Source organism: Urocampus carinirostris, chromosome 7, assembly GCF_059441175.1.
Source record: "Urocampus carinirostris isolate Australia breed hairy pipefish chromosome 7, RoL_Ucar_1.0, whole genome shotgun sequence".
Lineage (NCBI taxonomy): Eukaryota > Metazoa > Chordata > Actinopteri > Syngnathiformes > Syngnathidae > Urocampus > Urocampus carinirostris.
The window spans coordinates 24,735,265-24,757,768 of record NC_142355.1 but is presented as its reverse complement, the minus strand read 5'-3'; the positions used below and the strand labels follow the sequence as shown (position 1 = coordinate 24,757,768).

General features: G+C 39.9%; 1 protein-coding gene across 1 annotated transcript in view; it reads right to left on the bottom strand.

Annotated features, from left to right (window-relative positions):
* Window positions 1–22,504, bottom strand: part of ptprq (protein tyrosine phosphatase receptor type Q) — a 91,483-nt gene that overhangs the window by 64,256 nt on the left and 4,723 nt on the right. Inside the window, exons 3-14 of the mRNA XM_088339324.1 lie at window positions 18,783–18,891; window positions 18,590–18,704; window positions 11,515–11,581; window positions 11,241–11,440; window positions 8,468–8,696; window positions 8,217–8,345; window positions 8,001–8,147; window positions 7,755–7,918; window positions 4,594–5,026; window positions 4,356–4,517; window positions 1,242–1,421; window positions 1,063–1,170 (exon numbers count right to left, since the gene is read on the bottom strand). Of these exons, the coding sequence (XP_088195450.1) occupies window positions 1,063–1,170; window positions 1,242–1,421; window positions 4,356–4,517; window positions 4,594–5,026; window positions 7,755–7,918; window positions 8,001–8,147; window positions 8,217–8,345; window positions 8,468–8,696; window positions 11,241–11,440; window positions 11,515–11,581; window positions 18,590–18,704; window positions 18,783–18,891 (2,043 nt within the window). The remainder of the gene's footprint in view (window positions 1–1,062; window positions 1,171–1,241; window positions 1,422–4,355; window positions 4,518–4,593; window positions 5,027–7,754; window positions 7,919–8,000; window positions 8,148–8,216; window positions 8,346–8,467; window positions 8,697–11,240; window positions 11,441–11,514; window positions 11,582–18,589; window positions 18,705–18,782; window positions 18,892–22,504) is intronic.

The following is a 22,504-nucleotide window of genomic DNA, read 5'->3' as shown; positions in this document are numbered from 1 at the left end:
TCCACAATACTAGTGTTTAGTTTTGTGCATAAAAGTAATTACAGTATAGTTAACTGTTAAACCAAACTGTATTTAAAATAATATTTCTGTCAATGGAATAGCAAAACAGTCAATGCAATTTTAAAACTACGGATGGGTGCCACCAGGCTGTACTTGGCAAAGACACACTGCAGGAAATGGTGCCCCTACGACTCTAGTGGTTAACCAACCAACCAACCAAACAGCTTTATCAAACACTGAGGTTTCGGTACACGGCCTTCAGGATTTTTGTGAAGGCTTCCAGGTAGATTTCTGAGCCTAGCAAAAACTAATGGCTGATTTGTGATTCTTTAAAAGGGGTATCCAAAAGTTTAAAATGTTTTACCTGCTCACACCATCTTCTGGCTAAAATTATTGTTGCAGCCTCTTTCAAGTTCCTCTTGTTGTGCGTGCAAGTACGTGACTCTCTTAGAAATGCTCGGATAAACTCTTCCCTTCTTATCTTTTTGGGGGTTTGGGTTAGCATTTTAACTGTATTTGAAACAATCATTTTCTTAATTTCACCATTTTCATCTTAGAACTAAAGAAACCGCGGCCACATGCATGATATCCCTCTTTTTAACCCCAACCTGCCCGCCTCATTTTCTCAAACCTAATACACTGCGAGGCCAGAACACTGATGATAAAAGTAAGATAAAAGCAGACAGGTGCGGTGAAAAAAAAATATAAAGGCTTTTTGAACTCCGTTGCGCATCGTTAACACATAACTGATAGAGAATTTTTTTAAAGACACCCCAAACTATGCCCACCACCATTAAATATAAAAAAAACCACCGGGAAGCAGCGCAAGCAATGAAAGTTGACAGAAAATTTGAAATTATCTCATAAGTATTGATGGACTACATATAATTAACATTATATGATTCAAATTTAATTTCAGGCCAGCCTTGTAGGCCCTGATATCCCACCACTGGTTTCGTCTAATGTTATTCTCCCTCTTCATATAAAACCTCCTTCAGTTTGACTTCATCTCAACACAACCAGACAACAACAAAATCCTTTGTTTGGCAAATTAATTCATACCGTCCTCTAAAGTGAGCACCAAGATGCCATCTCCTTGGGATATCAAACTCTGACCCGCAGCCGTTGAAGCTGCCACTTGTAGAAAATAATCAGAATACTTTTCCAAGTCTGTGAATGAGATATTTCGAAGGGAGATCATGAGACCCATGCAAGGCATTATCATTGGTTTAGCTCGTTACCTGTTATCAGAATGCTGGTTGAGTTTGAGACCCACTGTAATTGCTGACCACTATGCGGTTCAAAACCGTAGACGGTGTAATGAGTGATTCGCCCGTTGGGGTTGAGTGGTGCCGCCCAGTTCACGAGTATGGAAGTGGAGCTGATGTTTTGGTAGGAGAGTTCTTGTACTGAGCTGGGGACTACAAGACAAGTGCAAGATACCATTGTCATGAAGCTGTGAAACACTTAACACAAGGAATGGAAAAAAAAATCAGTTGTTATGTACAAAACTTCTTAGTAGTGGATTCTTAATATGATTTTGTTATCCCTCATAGTTAGGAATTCACTGCTGTATCTAAGATTTGTAGATCACTTATTTGCTTTTGAACCCTCTCACAACACCTAGGGGTAGCCCGCCAATCACCGACACTGCATCTACAACTGGATTGAGCACACCTATTCCCTGCAATCTTGCTACCCAACCTTCATCGGGACTCATCTATGCTATCACACAGTCAAATGAGGAACTTTTTCCCAAATTGAAAATATATTGTTCCTGTCATGATTACTGATGTGACTCAGCTGTGCCCGCTCATTTGGCGCCAACTTCTGCGGGTTCTGATTGGCTTCCCGTCACTATTTGAACTCAGTCCGGTCAATCCCTTGTTGTCAGTCCGTCTGCGTACCTCAGTGTATACTAGGCAAGCCTTTTTCGACCCTGACTCCCATCTGTCCCGTTTTTGCTCCTGTCTTTCTCCGGCTATGACCCGTTTTGATCCTGACCACGTCTGCTCTCCCATCCCGGCTTACGACCCGTTTCTGACCCCGACCACGTTTTTGCTATCCTCTCCCGGCTATCGACCTGTTTTTCCGTCCTTGACACCGCCATCGCTCGCTTCGGAAGACTCACTTCGTAATCCGAGTACGAGAGCGAGTGAACACCGGATCGTGGGCGCAGCCCTTCCTCTTTCCTTTAATAAAACTTGTGAGAAACGTAACGCAATTGGGTCCTGTTTTCGTTCTGGTCCTGACAGTTCCATTGGGAAAACATCTTGCATTTTCTTTTCTTGATACATTTTTACTTTGATTTCAATCGCCAAATAATATTGTTCATTTTAAGTATTGTCCCTATCTTACTAGAAAAACAAATCAAAAAGAGAAACTACAACACAAAAGGACAAAATATAGTCGTATTAAAAAAACATTTAAAAAAAAAAAGAAATCTAAAAATAGGCAAAACTTTCTCCAAAATGAACTATTTTTTATAGCTGTTCAAAAATAATTTACCGTAAATTCCTGACTACAGAGTGCTCTAATTGATTGGGATTGAAAGCTGCGGACATAGTCAGCAGACGAGTGCCTGCTGTGTCACTTTTTTGTACTAAAAATGTCCGCATTCATTCTGCCAAGATTGCAATCTAACTCTATCGTGAAAGTGGGAATCTTTTTCATCCATTCATGCGCGGCACTAATTAGGTGAAGAGGCATTTGGCTACCAAAGCAAGTCATAGCTACTCGAGTCATTCAATCATTGAATATCTTCACTTTGACATTCAGAGCACTTGGAAGAAATCACATCGCTTACTCACCTGCCTCATGCCCACATGTTTGCTTTGTTTCATTAAACAGTCCCACCACACTGGTCCGCACTATTTCTAAGCAAGCTTCTAGTTGCTGGCCGAGGCGACCTGCCGGGGACTGCCGGACAAGGGGCCCCGACGGGAACCGAAGAAATAATAGAGATCCGAGGTTAGGGCCTGGCGAGCATCCGAAGTCTCTACCGACTCTCTTTCGGCCATTTCCAAGAAAAAATTAAAAATCAGAAATAATAAGCCGCATTGTATTGCATGCTGCAATGTTCACAAAAAGTAGCGGTTTATAGTCCAAAATTTACGGTAATTAAAATTAGGATTATCCCCCAGGAGAAAATTATTAAAAAAAACAAAAAGACAAGTTAGTTAATACGAATTAATTAATACACTAAAAGGTATTATTTTTCCTTTTTTCCTCAATGTTTAACTTATCTATTTAAGTTAAATGATATTCAAAATAAGCTAAATTATCTGAGATAGATTATCGCAAATGATTTTGTGACTTTCAAATGTTTTTTTCTCATGTTAAGATGGATTTTAATATTTATTTTTTAAATAAGCTACTATAAGCAATTTTTGTTGCAGGGTCATGCCTATAAACCTCAGCTCCCTTATTAATAATTCCGATAATAAACATTACTAACACAATGCGGCCTTTATCTACTCGAAGCAAGACAGGCTATGTAGAATTAAAAAAAAAAAATATAGTGTAAACATTCTTATCTTATTTATAAAATAATGCTTGATCTGGGATAACATTTACTAGTGTAACTGGACAATTTTAGCAATCTACGATGACGTTGTCCTCTACTGCAAGTGACTGATATGATATTGTCACGACCAGAATGGAATTAGGACCCATATGCGTAACGTTAACCACAAGTTTATTGAGATAAAGAGGAAAGGCAGCGCCCGCGATTCGGTGCTTTGTGGGCGCGGAGCAAGCCGCTCACAGAATAGGAACATGTTCCGAATGCGGAAGTGGATCTTCCGGAGCGGGAGATCATAGTATCGAGGTCGGAAAAAACAGGTCGATAGCCAGGACAGTAGAGCAAAACATGGTCGGGGTCAAAAAATAGGTCGTAGCCGGGGACAAACGGGGAAAACAGGATCGGACGGGTGGAAAACGGGTGCAAAAAGCGTGACCGATGGGAGTCAGAGTCAAAGTGCTTGCCTTGTAGAAACGGAGGTTCGCTGATGGACTGACAACAGGCGAGTGACAGGACTGAGCTTAAATAGGACGGGTAACCAATCAGGAGCTGTAATTAGTCATCATGACAGATACGTATTACAGCCGAAATGGGCAAGATGAGAATGGTCAAACAAGAAACCATTTTTAAAAATCGATACCAGTATTTTTCATGTGCAAAAATTGTGCAGCGTTCACAATTTTGAAGAAAACGTAAAATGTGCGTTGAAAAGGTATAAGTTGACAGCTAAGCAGTGTTCAGTATTTGTTATCTTCGGGACCATGTTTGCGTGAATATGAAATAAAGCGGTTGTACTGTAGAATAATTGTATCGTTAAGCTGATAACACACACCTTGCTCTCGGGTCTTCTCTGTGATGTCAGCGGCAGGCCCTTCACCCACAATAGTGGAGGCGGAGACCCTAAACGTGTACTCAGTAAAGGGTTCAAGGTCAGAAACCAGGTAATAGAGCTCATCTGTTAACAAGTCTGCCACGTCCTCTCGCACGGCTACGCCTACAAGCATGAGCACACATAAATGATAAGAGGTTGTTTTATGAGTTGTTTTGTGCTTCAGTAGTAGAGGTTGTACCTGTACTTCCAGAAGCCACCATGTTTCCAAAGATAGATGCATGCCGAGTAGACAAGCCCAAGTTTCCAGGAGTGTGACTGAGATGGGATGAATCTGCAGTCATGTCGTTGTCCTGCATCATCAGCCAAGGCGGGAGTGAAACTGGTGGCACGGGCGTAGCAGAAAAAACATCGACGGTAGACTGGAGTGAATGTGAAGTCGGGTCGGGTGACTCGGTGAACTTGGAATCCTGGAATTCTCGAGCTTCAGTACTTCGCTCGGCACTTGTGAAGTGAGTGACTGCCAGATTGAAGGAGGTGACACTGGCTGTGAATTCAGAAGAAGTGGCAGTGGGGGTCTGACCAAGATCGGTGTTCCTCTTTTGACGCGCTAGACCGACATCCTGATCAGGGCTCAGTAGCTCACTTTCATGAGAAGCATTTGTGGTGGTATTCTGCCAGGGTAATAGAAAGTCTACATATTAATTTACAGTCTCACAAAAGGTCAAGGATATTCTGGAAAAATTGCATCATGAACTTTCATTTTTTTGGGGTGAACATCATTTGACCTTATCTTTTAAATGCTCAGTGTTTTAGTACCTGAGTTCACTTTCACCTTTCTAAAAAAGAGCTGAATGGCAATAAATCAATAAAGGTGATTTCGCCAAAGGAACAATCCTCTTCTGTTCACATTTAGATACCATAAAGAAACTTAGGTATTGAATCATTTTAAACACTTCCAATAAGAGCTAGCCTCTGAATTTTGAGTGTCAAGAGTTTTATCGGAGACTAAAGCCCGGCGCTTACCTAGCGCTAACTGCATGGGGAATTTGGCACCGTGCCCCCGCACTCTTAAAGCAGTTTTCAGATACGCCGCTTTCAGCTCTACTCCAAGTTGTTTACCTTAAGTGTTTTGGGATCAGGTGACTGTTCAAAAGAGCGACTACCACAGAGTCAAATAGAGATTACAAAGATGAGCACTTTTTAAGTACTGCTCCGAACGCAAACGCAAACGAGGGCTGAGTCGTGTGAAATTCAAGCTTTGTATTTCTAGACAACAGCGCCAGAGAATTCGTACCGTGGAGAATGATACCATATGTAAAAATCGGTCTTTTTGTGTTGGACTAAATTGAATTCATTTGTCATCCTTCCTCATGGATTAAAGGAGTATCGGCAACCTGACAATGCCTCAGATAATGCAGAGAGAGAACGGTAGCATTTTTGATCGATAACCTCCACTGTCGTTATATTCAGATGTATGAATCGTGAGACTTGATTTGTGTGTAAAAAAGTTAAAATAACATGAGTAAGTAATAAGGTTGAATAAAATACGGTCAGACCTTCTGTTTTGTATAATATGAAGAATACTGGGAAAAACATTGACTAATTTCTCCTCTAGAAGGGCGTCATAAATATTTTTAGATGTTGTTGCGGTGTTTTGTATTTATTGCACATGCTCTTTTGAAAATAGGCAGCTTTCTGTTTTCTCTGTCCCCCGCATACTCAAAGATTTTGGCCACTGGGCACTGAAATGATCAAACATGTTTGATAATCAACACCACTGGCACAGCGCCATTTTCCTCCAATAATTATCCCCCTCTAACTGATCCTAAAGGCAAAATGCCGATCGCCGGTGGCATCGAGCTGTTGGCTCCAGGTGTTAAGGGGTTAAGCAAAAGCCGATAGCTCGTATGATTTTTTTTGCTGTGGGAAGAAAAAAAAAGCCAAGCCTTCAATTACTGCTAATTCTCTCTGTCAGCAGTGGTAAATACAATGTATTTTCTTTTTTCCTTTTTTAGCAGAGAGAACAAAGAACACGAGCCTCTTCACAGTTTGCATTGTCCATAAAAAAGAGTGTAGGCTACTTGTGTAGGTGGCAACAAGTCCCCTAGGATGTGATTGGACACTATAATTTACTAAGACTGTGACAATCAAGAAGAAATAAATATTTGTTTGCAACAATGCAGAAAAAATACGTTTTAGGGCTGTCATAAAGTTGTTTTATCGCATCGTTTAGGGCATATTTTCCCATCCTTTTTAGAGCCAAGGCACATTTAGTTATCCAAAAATCTCGAGGCACACTGTGTGTCGAAAATGTTTTCATAGTAAATTCCTGGCACCAGTTTCATATCTTTTCAAGCTTAAGTTATCATGTTGCCTAAATTGACAGTATCGAGTTTTCAAGGTCACTGGCTCCGGATGTCATACAGATTATTTATTTGGGTTCATAATTTTGGATTTTACTATATATACCCACTTAAAGTATTTGGACAAATGCAGTTACTTGGCAGATTAATGAATAAGGCAAATAGCATGTAAGGGAAATTAGGGTTCAAATGTGCTTTTTATATTCTGGTATTTTTATATATTCTTATACTTTTGTACTCTCATATCTTTATACGTTTATATTTTTATTGTATACTCAATAGGTGTGTGGTTTTACGCTTTCACACTTTTGGTGTTCAGAGGCAAGCGCCTTCAAGCTCAAAAGATGGTTTTGCCTCCCACATTCCTTTCTTCTTACAGAGACGCATTGTGTTTACTAAGTTTCGGTGTTGGGAGAGCTTAACTCCCACATTCCAAGTCATCATTATTGCTCTTTTATTATACTCGCACGCCATCTAGCAACCAACATTATACACTGCATCTAAATATGTAATTCCTGTCCAAACCAATCAGATTCACTTCCTGTGTTCATATAAACCAATCAGATGTGAAGTTTCATTCTTGTGTTTTCCAATTAATGAGCCTTCTGCTAGAGAAAGAGTGTGTTTCTCCTCGAGCCGATCCTGGACGCACGCATCTCCGATTGAAGAGGCTATCACTAACCTAAATTTCCGACTTTCTACTACAATCTCAAGTTTTGACCTTGACAGTAAATTTTTTACAAAGATGAAATTAAGCAATTTCCTGCATCACATTAGGCAAGGTCTCACCAAACACTGGTTGAAAAACACTGGTTTTATGCAATGTGTTTTATGTAATTTTGATAAGGTGATACTGTGACATGCCAAAATATTTGCACCTGGTTATAATCAGAATTCCATAAGACATAGAAGTGTTTTGTGTTACGTATCCATTTTAGTTCACCTGTATTTTTATCACCCAAAAGTCAAAATCCCCAAAGATTTTTTTTAAAGGAAATTAAGTTTTGCTAGCACATGAAAAACCAAGGCAGTGTACCATCTCGCCTACGAGGGTGATGTCTTGTAACAGAGTTTGATTCAGCAGGACCTGCAGCCTGTACTGGGTGATTGGACCGTTGGGCTGGGCCGGACTCCTCCAGATGACGCGGACGGAAACTGCATCCTCTGCGACAGCCATCAGGTCCTGAACTGCACTGGGTGCTACTCCACAAAAACGAAAAAATGCTTAAGACAAAACACATGAAGAAATCTTCAGTTTTTTTGTATTTTTTTACATCGTCACCTTCAGCAGATGTTCTCATTTGCTCCTTAGCCACCGGACCCACTTCTCCAGCCGCCCTGGCCCCCACCTCCACCATGTACTGGGTGTACGGTCCCAATTCAGTGAAGGAAAATCTCATGTCTGCTGTGCTGCTCTCGTACAGATATCCTAAACCCAGATGATCAAATCAAATTAAAACATCCTGCTGTCTCTCCATGGACTGCATTTTGTTCTAACCTGTAGGTCCATACAGAAATAGAACGTAGGTGAATTTCCCAGTGATGACGGTGGGCGAGTCCCAGGAGAGTGATATCGATCGAGATGTCACGTTCAATATAGAGAGGTTTTGTGGCGGGTCCTCTGGGGCTGTGGTGCACGTACACACAGACACAAGTATTTTGCCTCAGACATTTAAAAAAACAACAAAACAGAGACAGCAATCAATCAGCAGCGGAGCTGTGGGTAAATCCTGTCGAAAAACCCTGTACCTGACTCGGGCATACGGACCATGGTGGAGGCAACCTGCCCCTCCCCGTCAGACGTGAAGGCGGACACTTCGAAAAGATAAGCGGTGTAAGGCCGAAGCTGATCCACCCCGACTGAAATCGGCACCCTCCAGGCGGCCGCGGAAGGCACGGCAGTGAGGGTGTAGGCCGGAGACGCCACCGTAATTTTTAAGGGGCTCATTGTGCCCCGAGACAGAATATCTGCCGCATCCTTAAGAAATTAAAACACAAACAGAAAGATGCTATACAATTACTGTAGAATCAAAACTTTGCAGCTGGCATAGAATGCTGCACCAAGGCTTTTACAAGAACAAGGGCTATTATAGCTGACGTGCACTAGCTTCCTGTTTACGATGTGATTCTAAGGTTCTGTTGGTAACATACTAAATTTTGCCTCCTAACGTTCTGATTTAATTGTCCCCAATGTTCCTTCTTGGAGGCTTTGCTTGAAAATGCAGGTATATGATGATTCAAGAGTCAAGAAGAAATCTGCAGGTTTGGGAGTGTTCTACATTCGGGCCCAGTGCTTTGGAATGCTCTACTCTCTGAGATACGATCTGCAACCTCAGTGAAAGTGTTTAAATCTAGGCTTAAGACACACTTATATTCTACGGCTTATAGGTGATAATTACCTCATACTCTATCTTATTGTCCTTGAGAAGGAAGGAAGGGCCTGGCTCTGGCACAGTGCATGTATTCTCAGCCATTGTACTTGCACTTGGACCTAATGTATGGCATCGCTTTGGTCAATATTTTTCTGCTTGGGAAGCTGACAACTGGACATTCTGTTATTGAAGGTATTCAATGTTGATGATGTTTGTGTATTTACTGTTGTGCCCTTGCATCTACTGTGGCCTGGTCAATCCTCCTAAGGTTTTTTCATGTTCCTAATGCTGAGGATTTTAAGTTTATCGATGCACTCATTCAAGTTTCAGATGAGGTAATGTTGCCATAGTGGCATGTGCAGCCCTGTTTGTTATTAAGGGCTATCCAGATAAACATGACTTGCAAATACCGGACCAACACAGGTATTGGTGCAGATACCTGTGGTAAAATTACTTAAAATGATTGTAGCTGATACCAGTATTGACGGCCCTCTAATAGACATTTGGGAACGAGAAATTTAAATAATATTAAATCGCCATGAAATAAATGCATTATCAAGAGGAAATGTTATGTATATATATATATATATATATATATATATATATATATATATATATATATATATATATCTCATCTCATCTCATCTCATCTCATTAGCCGTACCGCTTATCCTCAGTAGGGTCGCGGGGGGGCTGGAGCCCATCCCAGTAATCATCGGGCAGTGGGCAGGGGACACCCTGAACTGGTTGCCAGCCAATCGCAGGGCACACAGGGACAGACAACTCATTCGCTCATTCACACCTAGGGACAATTTGGACCGGCCAATTCACCTGAAATGCATGTCTTTGGAATGTGGGAGGAAACCGGAGTGCCCGGAGGAAACCCACACAAGCACGGGGAGAACATACAAACTCCGCACAGAAAGTCTGGAGCTGGATTTGAACCCACGACAGGTTCCCATGACATGAACTGTGCCGCACAAGCGCTAACCACTGCGCCGCCGTGCTGCCTATATATATATATATATATATATATATATATATACATACATATATATATATATATATATATATATATATATATATATATATATATATATATATATATATATATATATATATATATGTAAATATATATAAAAATATATATAAAAATATATACCGTAAGTTATTTTATGTACTAGTTGTATTGGTACCTAGTCTCGATGACTGCTCGAGTTGAGTATTGGTATAGAAAAAATGTGATATCAAAAGTCCAGGAAAATAAACATTATAAAACAAGCATACAGCAAACCCGATTGAGCAATTAATGGAGGAACTCAAAACAATTATACTGGGTGTTAAGTGGGAATGTTGGTGGTCAAAACATTCCCACTTAAAATCAAACTACACCAATACCACTAGAGCAGGGTTTTCCAACGTGGTGCCCACAGGCACCAGGTAGCTCCCTAAAACACTTGAGTAGCCTGCAGACAGGTTCTGAAATAAGCGCACCAGTTATGGGGGATTGTGATATTCCAGGAAATTCGATTTCTAATTGGCAAGATTTTTTATTGGTTGACTGAGCCTATTTTAACCCTACTTCTAATGATTGCAACCTGGTAATAACATACCAACAACAAAGTCATAAGATGATAAGTTGTCATTTTAAAATCTGTATAAATATGGTATCCTTTCCCGCTAAAAAAATAACAAAAAGTTCCTCTCAGCTTTAAAAAAAAGTTTGGAGACCACTGCACTAGAGGGTGCTGCAATGCATTAAATTAAATCATTACGTCAAGTATATTGAGCCAGTTTTAATACCGCACTATTGTGATTTTCTTTTCAAGAGGATAAAAACACTAATATTCGTTCCCCCAAAATATTTTGGGAGATTTTTTTCACATTAAAGAAATGATTTAGTAGTGACAAATTTGTGAAAATGATTACTGTCAAAATAAGTCATTGACGAACCATTAGAGGGCAATTTAAGTAAGAAACAAACAAATACTATTTTTTGACAGCAAGAAGCAGCATTATTTTAACCAGTGTATATTAGGTTTTATAACTGTCTTAGATTAAAGCTACTGAACTTTGTTCATGATGTTTCTGCTTTGCTTTGGCTTAATAAAAAACTTCACATCTCTGCCATTAATACTTAAAGAGTTTACATTGCAATGAGGCAGCGCCCCCGCCATGATGTCCTCGGCATTGACCTCCAGGTTGCGCACCGTCTGGCTGGTGCGAGCGTGTTTGGCCTTCACGGCAAACTTTGTGATAAGGCCATTGATGCGGTGTGGCAGGAACCACTTGACCAGTACTGAAGTATGATTCTGTGCAAAGGCGGTCAGGTTGGTCACCAGGCCCGGAGCTACGATCAACACAGACAAAATTGAATTTCAATATTGTGCTTTCAAGTAGAAAAATGTGTTTGGGGGTACTCACGGGACTCATTGGTCTTTGTATAGACAGGTTTACTAAATGGACCCATACTGGCAGAAGAGGCTGCCACCTAAGGACAAGAAGTTGTAAAGTATTTATCTATAAGAGAGTTTCCTATGCGTAGGATGATTTTAACTGTCAGGGTTTAATGGACCTAAATTTATTTAGATGCAAAGTTATCTCATAATAACTTCTCATTACAGAAATGATCACAAATGCTGTGTTGTGTATTTGTGCTACGTCTCAGTCACAAAGAATCTTGGTCAGTCATCCTTGCCCCCAAACCAGCATTTATGAAGTTTTTCATTTAAATGACTCTCTATTAAGTTATATAATCTGATAAAGACATGAATAATCAGAAAGAGCAGTATTGATTTATCCTTCATTGTAGGTAAGATGACATTCGGTTGCTGCAATGTCTGTCCCGCCCCGCCTGCACTAAGATCAGAGGGCGGGGTAAAATGAGACATTGACGGTGTCACGATTACCGATGCGAATCACCAGTGCCCGCTCCTTTGGCGCCAACTAACCTCGGACTCTGATTGGCTCCCTGTACCTATTTATTTGTCCCCTTTTGGTCAGTCCATCTGTGAACCTCAGTTAACACTAGGCAAGCCTTTTTCAACCCTGACTCCCACCTGTTTTTTGCTCCCGTCTGTCCCCCGGCTTTGACACGATTTTGGATCCTGACCACGTCTACTCCCCCGTCCCAACTTTCGACCTTTTTTGTCCCCGACCACGTCTACTTTCCTCTTCTGGCTTACAACTCGTGTCCGACTCCGACCACGTTTTGCTCTCCTGTCCCGGCTACTGAACCGTTTTCCTTTTCCGACACCGCCATGGCTCACCACGGAAGGTCCACTTCTGCGTTTAGAGCGACCTGCTTCCCGCGTCCAGCAATTACTGGATCGTGGACGCAATCCTTTCTCTTTCTTCCAATAAAACTTGTGTCCTGTCTCCGCCCTGGTCTCGACAGATTCAAGTTGGCCGTCAGGGTTTAATGGACTTACATTTATATAAATGCAAAGTTAACTCATAATAACTTAGATTTCTCATTATAGAAATGATCCCAAATGACATGTTGTGTATTTGCCCTACGTCTCAGTCACAAAGCATTTATAAAAGTTTCCATTTAAATGACTCGTTATTATGTCATTTAATCTGATAAAGACATGAATAATCAGAAAGATCAGTATCAACATATCCTTCATTATTGGTAAGATGACATTCAGTAGCTGCAATGTTTGTCCCACCTCGCCTGCGCTAAGATCAGAGGGCAGGGTAAAATGAGACATTGACGGTGACGTTTTGCCCAAGCTGAGCATTTTTGAATTTTGAGTAAAGGTATTATATTTGGGAGGAATCAGGAAGGGGAAGAGTGATTTTAGCCAAACACCCGCACTCCCGCCCCTTTCCTACCCCAGTGCCACGCGCGCTCAGGCAACGAGGGTGAGATCGCGCGGTCGTCCACAAAGAAAAAGAAACAAAACAACGAAGATGGTGAAGAAAAACACTTTTTATTTTGGAACTCGCCAAACAACCGACATGGCATTGCATACAACTGGATTTCAAAAACATTTATCACTGCCGTCAACATGCAGTGTCAGCCATTCTTAAAGTGATAGCTAGATCTAGTGGTGCTTAACAATACTTACATTACAACCACACCACAGAAATGATATTTAAAAATAAATAAACGAAAGAGAAACCCAGCTTGGCTGCGACTTCATGATTGATATCATCTCGGGTCAGGTCAGGCCTAAAAGCGCCTAAAAACTTGGTACTGCTATTGCAAGCAATTAAAAAAACCATCATAGCAGCAATCACAGAAGCACCTGGACTGATATTTAATACATGTTACAAAATTAACAATATGAGTTTTAAATTCATTTAAATGTAATTGAATGTGTTAAAATACGATACTTTAAAACTGTACAGCATCGGCATCGGAACAGCACTAGTTATTTTTAGTCCCATTAATTAATTTGCATTTAACTCCCGTCTCGTTGACCATCTTTTGTGGGTGTGACTTGTTTGCTGTGTCATTGCCTTTCATTACTATTTATGATTCATTAGTTTACAAGCGGCAGAGTTCTGAGGTTGTGAGATCAAACCTTCTTGCGTTTAGTTTACATGTCCTCCCCGTGCTTGCGTGGGTTTCCTCTGGGCACTCCGGTTTCCTCCCAAATTCCCAAAACATGCATGACAGGTTTGTCTGTCTCAGTGTGCCCTGCGACTGGCTGGCGACCAGTTTAGGGTGTCCCCTGCCCACTGCTCCAAGATAGTTGGGATGGGGCCCAGCACTCCCGTAACCCTACTGAGGATGAGCGGTGCAGATAATGGATGGATAAATTACAAGGGCACACATCCATCATAAATCTAGTTTCTTGATTTTGTTCCCAAAAATGCAACAGATTGATGCATTTGAATCTAAAATGTACAGGATTTTCTGCTGGGGGAGCATGGCCCTGGATCCTCCTTGAATGTCCTGTCCACCCACCACGGTCTCACAGATGATAGGGAAAGACTGTTTGTGATGAATATTCTATTATCTTTTCGAAATTCTTAGGTTGTTAATATTTCAAGGTGTGATTCATGGTCCTCGGGTTGTTTTATGAAAACACGTGTGGATTGTTTTAAGTGTAGGTTTAGGAATGCTTTGGCAAGTGAATATTGTGGTAAGAGGACACACGTACACAAATACTGTAAATGGAGTAGGGACACCTTGAAACACAAAGTGCGCCTCTAAGGCTATTACCTGACATTTGTCCAAGGGTCAGGGCGGGTTAATGAATTCTCCAAACTAATAAGCACTGTCACATTCATTTGGTCATTATGGAAACTGAAAAGAGCCCCGGCTGATCCATAGCTCTGATTACCTGATTAATAATGCAATTGGGATCAATTACCGATATTGAGCCTTATCCAAAGAGCGCTTGCGGGATTGAGAGAAATGGTAAACACGTTCCAGGAGGATTACAATTATTTATTTTTTTGCAAATGTGGTGGCACACAAGCAACCAATTGGATAAACAAATCAGTAAGGCCGCTTGGGCTGTCGCTTTGCAATTTCAGGTTTGTTCTTCTCCAGCACTGTTGGGTACTCTGGTACTATTACACGAAAAAAAAAATCCTAAAGAATTGCTGATTTGAGTGGATTTTTTTCATTTTTATGATTTATTTTTGACTTGTCTTCAAGTCAATTCAAGGAGATGTGCGGAATTAGGACAATTTTTATTCACGGCAGCATATCATGGCTTGTGAAGCTCCTGCAAGTATGTGCATTTCGTGGACGCGCTCAATATACTCTGTTTTATCTTTCTTGGGGTGTGAGTTTGCATTTGGCCTTTTCATACTTTCACCAATTTCATACTGCACTAACAAATAAAAACAAAATAAAACCACACAGACGAGGATTCTTCCTAGCTAATGTGTCTCGCTCCGAACAGCTTTGCTAAAAGTGAGACAAAAGCAAATATGTGCGGTGGGGAAAAAATACACATATTTAATAAACAAAATATTCTACTTTCAACTTTTTTAGGGACAACTCAAACAACGCGCCATATCGTTAATGTTTTTCTATAAAGTAAAAGAGCATTTATTATAGGAATTATTTTTGATGTCATATGAAATAGCAAAATTTTTATCAACAAAATAAGGAATTTTTTACATGATATAATAAATATTTTACTGCATTAATCCTACTGGACTTTTAGCAGAGTACTTTATTTTTATTGTAGGAACCATGTTTGCTTGAAGATGAAATAAAGTGGTTATACTACTAATAATAATAATTAATTAGACTTTTTTCTTAATAAAATAATTTGCCACGATAAAAAGTTTTTATCGTGGCAGATTGTTTTTTGTCAACCCCGCAACCGAAATGGGGGTAACGAGGGCAGAAAAAGCATGGATGTAGTAATCCTTGCACTAATACTCGTCTAATAACTGCGAACTTCCCCACGGGGATGAATGACGTATCTATCCATCTATCTATCCATCTAATAGTGCCCTGTTTAGGTTTTGCATGCACCCGTCATATTGGGCACATATCTTAATAAGACAGTGTCATACAAACTAATGCAGGCTGCTGTAAATCACGAGGGAAGAAATGCAATGGCAAAGTAAAGCCACCAGAGTGCAGTGTCGGCATCATTTTTAAGCAGGCTTGTGGACCATGGCAACAATTATTAGAATTTACAAGCACTTCACCAAAAATTCAAACACGTTTCAATCCGTGAAAGCATTTTCAAGTTTTCAAGCCCTGTTACGAATCCTGAATAAAGAAATCATTTGGATTGTTTTATCTTGTAGGTGGTAGATGTGTATGCCCATTTTGAGAAATATATTCAACCCAGATCAGAAAAAAAATGTCATCTGAAATCTACTAGATGAGAAAATGTAGCTTGTTTTTAAGTCATTTGCTTTTATGTTACTAATAAAAGAGCATCTCTTCTAACTTTTATGTTTTCTAACTTTTATGTTTTCACTTCAAGTCATCTGTTGGATGGCACAATAAAATGTTTTGCACAGCAAGGACAGTAAAACAAAGACGCTGTGTCATCACAATTGAGAGAACATAAAAAGTAGGGGTGGGATTACCTTTTTTTAAAAATAAATAAGTCATATTTTATACAGAACATTCATAATTTTCACAGCACTCTAATTACAATGTGCGGCCTCTTCTCAAGGTTCTTTCATTCTCCCCATGCTGAGGTTTTTGAGTTTTTCCTTGCCCTCATGATGGTTTTAGATCAGGGTATGGTCTAATAGTAGTTAGTGGTCTCTACAGCCCTTTGAGACTTCTTGTGATTGAGAGCCATACAAATAAGCATGACTTGACTTCAATATAAGGATTGTCTTTGTAATCTTGGTAGAAAGTATTTCTCGAAACGAGAAATATTACATTCATTATGCAAAACCAGTTACTTTTACCGATTTTAAAGGAGCAATTTTCTTATTTTTTTTAAGAAATATGATAAACTGGTGAAAATAAGAACCTTATACTACCTTAGAATTTGCCTTGCTGGAATAAAAGCAGTTCCCGGTCCTCAGGATATTCTAAGAGTCGAACAGCTTTGGCACCATCCAATGGCTAGTGTATCAACACAAATTAATTTTGATAAGGGATGTTTTGGAACTAAAGAGAATTACTAATTAGGTAACATGAAAAAATGTGTTTTCCGTAGTGGTTATGACTAATATAAATCAGCCATAGCAGCAAATGTTTTTGAACATTTTCAATGAGAAAAAAACGACTTCCTTTACTTGATTGGAAATTTTCGACAGTAATAGAGGAAATAATTTGCGACTTGACATTAAAACAGAGAAAATTACTCAGGGAGCAAATCCTTGAAGTAAGAAACAGTCAATAATTTATTCAATCATATCCAGCCACCAACCATTTTCCATTGCTCTTTTCCTTATTACGAGTGAGCTGGAGCTTTTCCTGGAAGGCTGGACAAGAGCCAGGCTGCACCCTGGACTGGTTTCAAGCCAATTGGAGATTGATGAAGTATATTAATTATAGATATAGTTTTAATATGATGTCAATCATTAATTTAATCTACTCCGTACAACAGGAATGGGCAAACTGTGGCCTGAGGGCCACATGCGGCCCGTCAGACTTTATAATAAGGGCCGCGGGACGAATGGTAAAAATATTATGGCAATGTATATAACAGTAAATAAAAAACACTAATAAAACATTGTTTGGGCTGCCAGCTTCATCCCTATGTGAGTCTACTACAGAAATGCTTCAAAATTACTACCAAACTTAATAGCAATTTGAGTGCTTAAAAACAGGGACTTATTATTTGCTTATCATCTGTTTAAGCTCAGTACTCTCACTCTTCTTTTGTCAGTCCGTCAACGAACCTCTGCCCCGCAAGACATGGGTTTTGACTCGGTCCTGTGTCCTGTTGGTATTTCCTGTCCGGTATTATTCCCGTTTATTTTGTCCTGTTTAATATCGTTTACAGTTTCGTTCCCGTCTAGTTTGTCCTGTTTAATTTCAATGTCCTGTTTTGATATCAATCCTGTCTGTCCCGTCCTGTCCCCTATCGACCCCATCTGTCTGATATTTGCTCGGGCAATTGGCATTGATCTCGTCGGCCTCTGGCTTCCTGTCATTCCACGCCAGACTGCTGCCTAACGTGCATAACTCCCCATTTCAGGTAAAATAAAAGGCTTGTGTGAGAAATGTCACACATTTGGGTCATGATCCTGTTCCGGTTTTTGACAATTATCTTATTTTCCTTTAATTCTGGGGAAAAAAAAACAGAACAAAACAAATACTACAGAAATGTTAACACAAGATACCGAAGTTATAATACGAAAATACTACTACAGAAGCACTACAGAAATACTAAAACAGTAATACTACAAATATATTACAAGAGAAATACTACATAGATATTTCAAATATACAACTACACTAATACTACAAAGATATTATGAAAGAAATACTAATACAAAAATACCACCAAAATACAACAAAAATACATCTATATTAATACTATATAAATATTACTACAGTAATACTGTACTACAGAAATTCCATGACTGATACAACAGTAAAATACTACAAAAAAAAGGCAAAATACAACTATAATAATACTCCGGAAATACTACTAACATAACTCTACAAAAATACTACAAAATTCTGCAATTGTACTGCAAAACTAAATATCAGTTCTTAAAACAGGGACTTAACTTATTATTTTGTCTTAATTCTGAGTGTTTCAAAACCAATTTGATGAAACTAATCTATCTAAAAACAACAAACATGTACCGGTTTATGTATTCAGTAATGCAAATGTGGAAAAACCCGATGAGTCTCCAGCCCCAGGCGTCTGGCCACGTTTTCGGAGCAGATGCAGCCCCAGACTCTAAAAGCTTGCTCATCCTTGACCTAGGAATCCATTAAAATATCTCCTCTGGAAATACTAAGAGGAAAAGGATTATAACCCAATTGAAACATTTGAAGGACCAGTGTAAATGTTTAATGATCCTGTAAAAATAGTAAAAATGTATGTATTGTAGTGTCGCATTAGATAGCGACCACTCGCACAAATACCTGAATTTGATACGTGGAACCCGAGGTGAATTCCGTGAGAAGAATCTCCGGGACGTCCAGGGCTTCCCTTACATATGTAAAGTCAGCATCCGGGTAGGGACACACTTCCTTGTACCTTAAAAAGATTTGGGCGGGTCAACTCAAAGCATTTTGATTTTTAAAATGAATTGCGAAACAAATAAACCACAAATACCTGATGACATATTCGTCAACATCGCTGGTATCAGGAGGCATCATCCAGGATAGCAAAATCCCGTTGGAGCCTACAGGATGCCCTTTTAGTGCTGTGGGTGGCCCTGGAACTTGGGAAAAAAAAAAAAAAAAAAACCTCTTCAGCGTGTCTGGTATTTAACTCAATTACTTTGATTAAATATTTTCATTTTAATTGGCTGGCAAGTGTAATGTGTTTTTTTCATTCTAAAAAAAGGTGTTTCCATATGAATTGGAGAAACACACATTCTACATAACAGATCGGGCAATGACAGGGTTGGCAACCCAAAATGTTGAAAGAGCCATATTATATCTATCCATTTATCTTTTTTCCAATTTTTTTACAGATAATAATGCAAGTGAACAGCAAACAGTATAGTTTGAAAAAAAGAATGAAATAAATGTACTAACAATAATTCAAAGTATTAGATTTTCTTTTCTGCTGGTAGATAGTTTTGCTCACTTTAAACATTTTTCTTATTTTATGATTTTTCTGTCAAATAGTTATATATTTGAAATAATCAATGACCTGTCCGTTACTAAAAAAAATAAATGAATAAAAAAATAAGATGTCATGAACCGGGACAGGATCAGGACCCAAACGCGTGACGTTTCTCACGCAAGCCTTTTATGTTACGGGAAATGGGGAGTCATACACGTTAGGCAGCAGTCTGCCGTGAAATGAAAGGAAGCCAGAGGCCGACCAGATCGATACCAATTGCTCGAGTATATATTGGACGGTTGGGTTCGATAGCGGACAGGACGGGACAGACACGATTGATAATGAAACAGGATATCGAAATTAAACAGGACAAACTAGACAGGACAAAAACTGGAGAGAATAACAAACAGTGCAAAAAATAGACAGGAACGAAACTGGAAACGATATTAAACGGGACAAAAATAAACGGGAACAATACCGGACAGGAAATACCAGCAGGCAACAAGAATGAGTCAAAACCCACGTCTTGCGGGGCAGAGGTTCGTTGACGGACAGACAAATTAAGAGTGAGAGCACTGAGCTTAAATAGACGGAAAGCCAATCAGTCAATGAGCCACAGCTCACAACACATGGGCGGGGCCAATTGGGCGCCATGGGAACCGTGACATAAGAAAAACAAATAAAATGAGAGAAACTACCGAAACAAGAACATTTTACTCTGAAAAATAAGTACAGTAGTTTATTTATTGGCAACATAATTTACAAGTCATTGGCATGATTTTCTCATTGCTCTTGCCTGCTCTTACTTGTTTAGCCACAGCTTCCACTTGTTCACTAATTAGTTCACCCCCTATTTAAACATATCGTTCTCATTCACTCCTTGTCAGTCCGTCAGCGAACCTCCGCACATGCAAGGCAAGCACTTTTTGATTTTGGATCCCGTCTTTCCCGTCCTGTCCTTTTTCCTGCTCGTCCTTCCCTGGCTTCCCGATCTTCTCCGATCCCCGACCATGCTCCGATCTCCTGTCCCGGCTGCCCGACTTGGTTCCGTCCTTCGACCACGTTCCGTTCTCCCGTCCATGCTGCTCGACTTACTTCCAATCTACGACCACGCTTCGTTTGCAAGGGCTTGCTGCTCCTCCTGCCCAGCGAGCACCGGATCGCTGTTTTTTGTTTCCTTGCGCCTGATTTCCTCGATTCTCCAATAAAGCTTTGAGTAAAACGTTATGCGTTTGGGTCTACTGCCAGTTCTACTTCTGACAGTCATTTTTTTCAGTGACTTTTCAGAGTTTAGAATGCATCTGTCTTGTTTTAGGGAAACTGCATTGGAGTGACTTACTCAGCTATTTAGTGGGGTTTGCTGTAGCTTGCAAGATTGTGCAGATTATTATCAGAGTTATTAATCATTACCAGTTTGTTTAGGTTATTTTACATATTACCCATGCTGGTAACAAATCTTTTGCTCTGTACAATCGTATGCCCACTAAGAGAAGGAGACACTTGGTTTTAAGATTAATGAGGCAATTTGGCGTGTTGCATACATAATTGGAATTCCTGTTGATTGAAATGAATAGGGTGTAACATATGTGAATAAGGCTTACTGATTAATCCTTGAATTTAAAGTGCAATGAATGTGGATTTTTTTTTTCAATATCCTTTTTTAAAGCAAGGCTGTGACAATAAAATAACAGTTTTAATCCATATAAATGCGAAGTGGGAGCTCTACATGTTACCAGCTGTCAATAATTCCCCTTCTGTTCCTGGAAAGTAGCACTTGACAACTCAAAGAGAAGCGTTATTGAAGCAAGTGTGCTAGCGAAAGGGAGGAAGCGTGTTCATGTTTCCACAGTTCTTCACTTAAAAGTGACATTCACGACCATTACTGAGTCATTCATCGAGTAGTTCAAACATATTACCGGGAAGGAATACAATAGTTACAATCCCGAGGACTGACACATTCTATTCTTGAATTCAATAATTACATTACCAGAAGAAATAAAAACATTTGAGAATGTATTTTTCAAAGCAGTGGTGCACTTGAAAGTAAAAAGTATGTGTTCTTGTTGAACTCTTTTCACAAAGACAATTAAAGAACTTGTCTTTACTGGTACTTTAGTGGGGATTCTACCTTCTTTCCACAGACATATTTAGGCAGCTGAAATTTAGCAGTTGGTTGAGTAACAACAGGACAGCACAGTGGAGCAGTGTTTAGCACGTGTGCGGCACAGTTCTGAGGTAATGAGATCGAACCTCCTGTGTGGAGTTTGCATGTTCTATCCGTGCTTGCGGGCACTCCGGTTTCCTCCCACATTCCAAAAACATGCAAGTTAATTGGCCTGTCAAAATTGTCCCTAGGTGTGAATGAGCGAGTGAGTTGTCTGTCTCCGTGTGCCCTGCGAATGGCTGGCAACCAGTTCATCGTGTCCCCTGCCCACTGCCCGAAAATAGCTGGGATGGGTTCCAGCACCCCCGGGACCCTACTGAGGAAAAGCGGTACAGATAATTGATGGATGGATGAGTAAGTGCTGCCTGTCCAAGTAAAAGTGTACAACAGAGGTGATGCAAGGGCCAAATAAAACATTATGCGATAAATCAAAGGCCGGATTTATCGAATGTTCAACCATTTTAAAGTGACACATAAAGTCTAGTCAACCTAAAAAGTAAAATCAAATAAAAAAGCCTCATATAAGCCGTATAAGGAAGGAAATACATACTGTTTTTATCTGTATTCAATGAAAAAAGTAATAATGTGTCCTGTTTGTCCTCCAACAGAGACTATATATTTTTCCATTATCAAATATTTTTGAAAACGTGCGAGGGAGACAGTAGGGAGCGCCAAAGAGCCATATGCGGGACCAGAACAAGCATTGTGGGTCGAGAAGTCCAACTTTGTTGCCGATAGAAAGAATCTTCCTCTGCCTCATAGCCCAGGCCCCTGTGCTTTTGTGGTTCCAGAACGTTTTGTTGAAATGATGGCTTTTAAAAAAATGTGAAGTGTAAAAAAAAAAAAAAAAAATGGCACATATGTAATGTTGGATCATCAAGCTGTTTTACATAGGTGGACAAGTCAGACCGTAACATCATGGATACACAGGCAGACACAGAAAGAAAAGGGGACTGTTTAGTCAATCATTATGCAAAACACAATGTACGAGGAGTAAACCACGATGCAGCAAGGAATTACTACTCAGGGGCCGAAGAATACCTTCTAGGAGGTTGGATGTGGCACAGGGGCCTTGATTTGTGTGATTTGCTGTGGGTGC